The 7,973-nt window shown below is 47.6% G+C and overlaps 1 protein-coding gene, 1 long non-coding RNA gene and 1 other non-coding gene across 3 annotated transcripts in view; 1 reads left to right on the forward strand and 2 right to left on the reverse strand.

Moving 5' to 3' along the window:
• RS1 (retinoschisin 1) overlaps positions 1–4,111 on the reverse strand; it is a 21,183-nt gene extending 17,072 nt beyond the window's left edge. Inside the window, exon 1 of the mRNA XM_077769963.1 lies at positions 4,060–4,111. Within this exon, the coding sequence (XP_077626089.1) occupies positions 4,060–4,111 (52 nt within the window). The remainder of the gene's footprint in view (positions 1–4,059) is intronic.
• A 2,321-nt stretch (positions 4,112–6,432) lies between these two features.
• Positions 6,433–6,505, reverse strand: TRNAV-UAC (transfer RNA valine (anticodon UAC)). The gene has a single exon. It is a non-coding gene; the product is annotated as a tRNA-Val (tRNA).
• Positions 6,506–7,054: 549 nt separating this feature from the next.
• The window catches only part of LOC144237082 (uncharacterized), a 1,697-nt gene continuing 778 nt past the window's right edge, over positions 7,055–7,973 (forward strand). Inside the window, exon 1 of the long non-coding RNA XR_013336764.1 lies at positions 7,055–7,772. This is a non-coding gene — a long non-coding RNA (uncharacterized LOC144237082). The remainder of the gene's footprint in view (positions 7,773–7,973) is intronic.

Genomic DNA, 7,973 nt, shown 5'->3' on the forward strand with positions numbered 1-7,973 from the left:
TCTTTCGGGGTGGGGGTGGGGGGGGAAGCAAAGGCAAGGCCTGTGGGTCACTGACAGTGTGGCCTTGATAACCAAATCACTTTGGCCCAGACGCTGCGTCCGTCACTGAGGTGGGTTTATGCAGCTGCAGCTGAGCGAACCCAAGTTCAGATGAGAGCCCTCAAATGGCTGTAGGCTTCAGGGCCTTTCTCCTTCCCCGGGGCCCCAGTGGGCCCCGGAGAGGTCCTGCATTCTGCAGAAAGAAAGCACAAGGCGAACAAGGAGAGGGGCAGTGGTGCCACCCATCTGCCCGCCAGAGGAAGAGTCCTAAGAGGCGGGCCTGGTCTCGGAGGCACTTCGTGTGTTCAGAAGGATGCGGGGCAGATTTCTCACGTCTCACGTCTCGTCCCTGCCAGGCTCCTCTCCCTGGAAAGTGGAAAGCATTTGCCTCTAGGCAGCCTGGGGGTCTGAGGCACCAGGTCCTTATGGAAATGAGCAGAGAAAGAACAGCAAGCACTTTACAGGAAAAGCTGTCACGAAGGGAGCAGCCACGTGGCTGTGTGGCTCCCCCCCCCCAAAATGATTTAATCACCAAAACGTTGGCAAACAATAGCAAAAGGCGGCTTGACTGCAACCTTTTGTAACACCAGAAAACGGCATTGTTGGAATGAGCGACAGAAAACAGGTCAGCCTTTGAAGGAGAGAGAGGAAAAGATTCTGATTATGTGGTTGCACATTTTTCTCCCTCCTTGGATTATTCTCGAGACTCCTCCCCACGGTACGGGTTTCCACGAGAGTGCCGGGGATGTCCGCCACGCACTGACCTTGCACGTATGCAACAGGCGCTCATTTGGCTCTTTTGCCCAAAGGGCCACTCCACAGGGAAACCCATTACCGCAGCAAGAAAATTCAAGGCTTGCTATTTCTCAAAATGTACCTTCCAAGCTCAGGAGGAAAAGTGGGCATTAGACATGCAGGAAAGACTCTCTTAGTCCTTTTGATGGGTGTCACTAAATACAGAGCCTTCCTTCCCATGGAAACAGATGAAGCTGAGGAGAAAAGCATAAAATTATGAATGACAAAACCTGTCAGTAACCAGCTTCCCATCTACTTGTGAAATAAGGGTAAGACATAGGAGGAAAAGAGCAGGCTGCGGTAATGTCCCTCTCAAAGAAGAAGAAAGAAGGAAATTGTTCTGGTGTGAAAATGGTGCTATTTTTGGCTACAGGCGTATTCATGGGTACATGCTTCAACACAGATGAATCTCCAAAACATATGCGAAGTGAAAGATAAAAGACCATATGTTGTATGATTCCATTTAAACATGATGTCTGGAAGAGGCAAATCTATAGAGACAGAAAGTAGATCGGTGGTTGCCAGGGGCTGGGGAGAAGGGGAGACGGGCTTAATGTCTACTGGTTTCTTTTGGGAGGTGACAAAATGTTCTAAAATTGGATTGTGTGCTCCACAAATCTAGAAATATACTAAAACCCATTGAATTGCACACTTTAAATGGGTGAATTTAATGGTATAGAAATTACATCTCTCGGGGCACCTGGATGGCTCAGTCGGTTAAGCATCTGACTTCCGCTCAGGTCATGATCTCACGGTTCATGGGTTTGAGCTGCGTCGGGCTCTGTGCTGACAGAGCCTGGAGCCTGCTTCCGATTCTGTGTCTCCCTCTCTCTCTGCCCCTCCCTTCTCCTGCTCTCTCTCAAAAATAAACATAAATTTTTTTTTTTAAAAAATTACATCTCAGTAAAGCTGCTTAAGAAAACAAAAACAAAAACAAAAACAAAAACAAAAACAAAAAATCTGTGTCCCCGATGGTGGACACACCTGCGAAGGAGACACACCTGTAAGATGAAGCTTGATTTTTTTATATATATATAATGAACATGACCAAGTAACAGACCTAGATATTGTATTAAGATGGATTTTTAAAAACCATTATCTGCCTGGAACCCAAAATGTCCAATGGAAGATAAATAGAAGCCTGCCTCTGTTATAGATGAAGGAAGTGCTTAGCTGTGATCGTTTGTGCATTCCCAAATGAACCTTCATCCAGCGCCTAAGTGGAGTCAATCTATTTATCTTATTTCACTGTAATAAGGACCCGCTGCCAGCGTGGAACAGAGACGGTGAAGAATAGATTAGACAAAGAACCTTTGTCTTCAGGTTCCCACTTGTGCAATAGAAAACATCTTTCCCATGTGCGTTGACCTCGATTCTCTATCTAAATGGTAAGCTGATTAAATACAGCGACCGCATCCTGTAGCCTTTCTCTGTCTCTCGAGCACCCCTCTAGCTCAGGGTAGAGCACATGTAGGTCGCCAAGCCACACTGACCATAATAAAACGGTCACCAGACCACCCAGTGGACCACATTCCATTCCGCCTAGACAGATGGGATTTTCTGCCCTTCATGGAAATTCCTGGATCTTCTCAGCCATGCACACAGATTGATATGCTCTAGAACTGGGAATAATGCTGTGCTCTGTGCCTCAGGACCGTGTGTGTTTTATTACAGATATCTCCCGAAAGGGCCAGTCTAGTATAAAAATGGGTTGGTAAACTTTTATAGGGCTTCCCACTTGGGGGTCACAGAGCACAGTTGTCAGACTCGGAAAGTAACAAAGATCTGCCCTGCATGTCAAGTTCTTACACAATGTTTGGCCCATAGAAACTCAGGGATGGGTTCTTTAACGAGCCGACAAAAGAGGGAATGGATGGATGGATGGATGGATGGATGGATGGATGGATCTCAATGCCTATCACACAGAAATTTGAGGGTGAGGCCTGTGGCTATCAGAGAACCAGAGGTATTGGAATCTAGGCTTTCAAAGGCTCTGTTTAGATTTTTCTTGCTGAGAAAAGGGCAAGGAGTAAAGGAAAAGCAACAAAACCCCCAAAGCACCTTCAAGTGTTAAGAGTTACTGGGACAAGTTGCTGACTCTTCATTGCAAAGAGGAAGAAAAATCCCCAGACAATTGGTCTAAATGATCCCTACTTAGAGACATATTTGGGTTTGCAAAATGACCTTGGGATTATATTCATACAGATCTTTCCAAATACTGAGAAAGGTGACTAACCAAAGTCATGAGAACGGAGATCATGAAAGGACGGACCCTACCAATAACATCTAACAAGGGAGCGTGATTTAAACCAGGAATCCTCACTCTACCTAGTCTGCGTCATGTCTGCGTATCAGGTCATTTACAGAGTGGTGAGGCCTTCTCCTTCCTGCCCTCCTTATTTACTTCCTGTGCCACGCATAAATTCACAGCGACCCCGAAGAAGCCATTCCACCCATTGCTAGTGTCCAGAATGAACCTAAAAAGGAATGCTTAACTAACAGGCCCTTGAGACTTGAGAGAGGCATGAAGGAGTGTTATTTCGAGGACTGAGAGAGAATTTAATTGTTGAACTGGATGATATTTTAGAGATTTGCTTTTAATTTCTCCTCATTTAAGCCTGTTACTCCTGCCAGGGCCATATTTAGAAATTTTAAAATGATCGAGTGTTATAGAGTCTTTGGAGTTTCCTGACTCTCAGCCGGGCTTGGCGTGTTATGTTAATCCATATTTAAACGAGAGTGACCTCACGTCCCGATTTGCCCGGGACAGTCCTGGTTTACACCTGTCGTCCCAGCAGAATTATTAATAGCATCCTCTTCCACTCTCTGTAGTGTCCTAGTTGGGAAGATTACATTCTACAATCACTCTGATTTTGACTCCTAAAAAACGTTCAAGGATACACCACACTTTCTTATCAGTCGTTGCAATTTATAGCTATTTTCCGCGATTTCTGAGACCCTTCCGTCTTTCTGTCCCATTTAGAGCATCCCTTGAACTTTAGAAGGCTCCTCGGAGAACCAGAAAGCCAGTGGTGAGAGACTAAGAGAACCACTTCCGCAGAAAGACAACTGTTATTCATTAACAATGCATTTTGATTAATTAACGTGCCTTGTTAATTAATGATGTTTTAATTATTCAGGTTGCATTTCTATTAATCAGCTAAGTTATTCATGCATTTGTACTATTAAGTATTTGATAACTGCTAATGATTGGACAGCACATACCTTCATAGCCAAAGAGAAGTAAAAACAAGAAGCCTTCTATCTTGCGTGGCATTCTCCCCTTGCCCTTGGCTGCAGCTCTACCTTATCCAAGTGGAGAGCTTCCTCAGGAGCAGGGGCTTAACTTGAGCACTGGCCTCATTAAGCATCTTAATTCCATTTCATTCTTAGGGATTTGGCTGAGCCCTACTAACTTAACCCACATAGTTACCTGCCTCAACAAGGAAGTCTCAGAGAAGAATCTAATGTCAACTGAGGTGGGTTTAGCAAAGGAAGATACTGGTATTTTGTGCTACCTTTAAATTGAAGGGAAGCAGTGGAGGGCAATAGAAACTACAATCAGAAGACCCAGGTCTTAATCCTTTCTTTGCCACCATCTTCTAGGGGGTGACCTTGAGCAATTTCCTGCCAAATAAGCACTGACATTGTCAAGTTCTATGAAAGGGACATGGATTCCCTTTTCAGAAAGCAACTTGGCATCGTGTTCGTACCTATTCACTCAGGAAAATAGTTTGAGAGGAGGGAGACAGTTACACAGAAAGAGGTACCTTTGCTGTGTTATTTATCATAACAAAAACTAGGAAACAGTCTACATAGCCAAGGTTAGGGGGTTCAGTGCTGAGGGTAGAGTTAAGAGCACAGATTCCCATGCCAGACTGAGGGCAAATGTCAGCTCAACCACTTGTCGTGTGACCTTAGGCAAGTTACTTGAGGTCTCTATGCCTCAACTCTCTCATCTATAAGATGATGATAATAATGCCTACTTCATAGAGTTAGAGGTTCAAATGGGATGAGTACGTATATACTTAAAACAGTGCTAGACATCATTCATTATTACACAGCCATTAATAATAAAGTTGATGGGTGAAAACAGGAGTTTAACCAGTACAGAGTTTCCGTTTCGCAAGATAAAAAAGTTCTGGAGATCTTTTTCACAACAACGTGAATATACTTAGCATTACTCAACTGTACACTTAAAAACGGTTACAATGATAAGAAAAAATTAAGTTAATGAAGCGAGTGTGATTACAGGGACAATCATGTGTTACACTCTTGACTTACAAAAAGATGCAAATTTACACATAGTATGAGCAAAACAATGTGGAAAAATGCAGAGAAAAATACTGAGTTTTCCCTTCCCTTTTTAGTTTTTGTTCACCACTATTCCACCACAGCCCCCAGGGTCCCAGACACCTTCCCTTCATTCCTCATGTCAATGATGAAAAAGGCCAATATAAAAAGATAACAATGACCCCCCCTCCCCCAACGAAACTGTCATGAACTATATAAAGAGGAACAAACAGGAGCTAGAGAAACGTTGTCATTTACTCAGCATTTATTGGGTGTCCACAAGCCTGACATCTACTCCATACTGTGTATGGATCCGTCATTGCACGGACAAAGGTCTATTCCACAAACCCTACTGCTGAATTAAAAAGAAAAGGACTGTTTTCCCCCCTCTCTGCATTTTAAAGTTTAATGGCACATTAACCCTTTAATAATAATGATCATAAACCTGTAATAATACAACTGCAGCCAAAGCGCTTTTGCGTTGCCATATTTCAGTTGGAGGCTTTGTGGGGTAGGTCTGTCCTGGCTTTGCAGGAAAAGGGTGGTCTTGCCTCCCAGGGGCTTCGGGTTTTCTGAGGCTGCCTCTGCCCCGGTGAGGTGGGGATGTTCTCAGGACTACGACACGGCCAGACCCCCACCTCTGGTGTTTCTCAGGTCCTGCGAGGGCAGTGGGAAAGGGAGGAGAGGACATTTATCATTATGCTTCTGCGGTAAAACATGCCCCTTTAGTTGAAGAGCCTAAAATTAAGGCCTCCGTTAAGAGCAACCTGGGGCTGCACGTAGCCCCAGCTCCAGGAAAAGCCTCAGATTGTTCAAGGCTAAAGCCATCCTCGGACCGCCCTCAGATCAGCTAATCAAAAAACATTCCTATGGTCTGAGTCAAGGCTGGGAACTGCAAACAGTTATTTTACACAAACTAGCCAATTTCTCACCGCTTGGTTTTAGACTCACCAATCCCTCCGCGCCGCATCAACCTCTGCCGTCACCCTGTCCTATCACATTGCAGTCCCTGCCCATCACCCCTTCCCCCGCCCTAACTGTGATAAAAACCCTGCTCCTCCATTGTTCGGGGCTCTCAGCACGGATCCACCGCGTTGGTGAGGTTTGAGAGTCCGAACTTAAGCCCGAATAAACGCCCTTTACTTTTGCATGCTTGACTCGGACTCCTTGGTGAGCTTGGAATTTTGGGGAGGCCGCGATCTGGGCATAGCATAGTCTCNAAAGAAAAGTGTTTTGTCTTGCTTTTCATTTTTTTCACCTGGGCCCTCAAAGGATAGTATAAAAAAAGCGAGGATCTTCCACCTATGGTTCCACTGGGGCTCGAACCCAGGACCTTCTGCGTGTAAAGCAGACGTGATAACCACTACACTATGGAACCCCGGCGGTAGCACGGCGGCATCATTAGCTTATTCATAGGCTTACATAAAAACAACGCCTCCGTGAAACTCCTCCCCTCCACCGTAGCTCCACCCCTAACGCAGCTCCGCCCCCGCAGTGGCTCCGCCCCTCCTGTAAGATAGTGTGTTCGCCGCCAAGTCTCGGGTTCCGGGTACGGCGTTTGGGCCGCTCGGGCAACCTGCCCGTCATATTCGTTGCCCCTGTGACCAGGGAGAGGCCGGGGCCGGGATTACTCTCCTGAGAGCCGCCCCGCTAATCGCCCATCCCAAACTTTCTCTCAGCTGCGACGTCGGCGGGGCCTGCCCAGCGGGCGGAAGCGGACCAGGCTGAGGGCCCGGGCGCTTCTGGCAGCTTCCCTCAGCTCGGGAGGGACGCGCGCTTTCCCCGTTTGACCCTGGCGCTCTCGGCAGCACTGGGAAGTTTGAGTCCGGAGCAGGGCGGACGGGAGCATCACTTGGAGCCAAAGATTCAGGCAGCACGCGGTGTGGGGGTGGGCTGGGGGTCACTGTCATACCGGCATTTAGGTTGCCAGGGTTGGAAGAGGCCGCTGGTTGGTGGGCCTCTTCCCCGAGGATGTAGGCTCCTAAAGCTCCTCTGACATTGTCACAGCATCCCTCCTCTCCTGAACCCCACACCGCGGCCCACAGGGCTTTTGTTTGCTCCTGTCTGTCTGGGCTGGGCTGGGGGAGGGGCGGTGTAGATGGGACACCCCTTTAAGGCTGAGGGTGATGAAGCCGGACCATCTGCCAGATTGGAGTGGCCCGGTGCACAATGAACGTGACAGGTTCCCTGTCCCTGAGTTACTAAGAATTCCCAAACGGTGACGGCAGAGCGTTAAACCCAGCCCAGGTCCCGGCGACCGCACGGGTGTGTGGCCCATGAACCTGTCCTTGGGCTTCAAGGACTGAGGGCCTGAGAAGGTGCTGTAACCAAACCCTCCATTTCAAAGGGCTCCCGTATGGTCTGGCGTCTTGGTTGTCATGGTCAGTGCCGGTTGCCCTCCTCAGTGCTTTTGGAAGGATCTTCGTCACCGTCCTAGGATTGCTCACCATCCTCAAACTTGAAACCCCACTTAAAACCATTTGGGGGGCATCTTTAAGTGCTGAGATGAACGTGGCTGCAGGCTGCGGCTCTTTTTCCCTGGTGTCTTTCTCTGGAACTGGCAGAATGATGGAGAAGTGGTACTGACTGAAAGCAACCCCGTCAGCCAATTCCTGTCTTCCTGGGAAGACCCCTGGAAGAAACAGGTGGGTGGAAGGCACACTAATCAGGGGGCATAGTCTGGATTCTGGTCCTGCCTTGGTTACTCACTGGCAGTGTCCCCTCAGGGTCCTCCTTTGTGAGATGCACGGGTTGGACTAGACACCCCCACTTCCCCTCTGGGTCTCTCATGGCTACTTTCCGGATGCGAAAATGGAGGCAGGAGGAACAGAGGCGGGCCTGCGGCT

The sequence above is a fragment of the Crocuta crocuta genome, unplaced genomic scaffold (genome assembly GCF_008692635.1).
Source record: "Crocuta crocuta isolate KB4526 unplaced genomic scaffold, BGI_CrCroc_1.0 scaffold312, whole genome shotgun sequence".
Classification (NCBI taxonomy): Eukaryota; Metazoa; Chordata; class Mammalia; order Carnivora; family Hyaenidae; genus Crocuta; species Crocuta crocuta.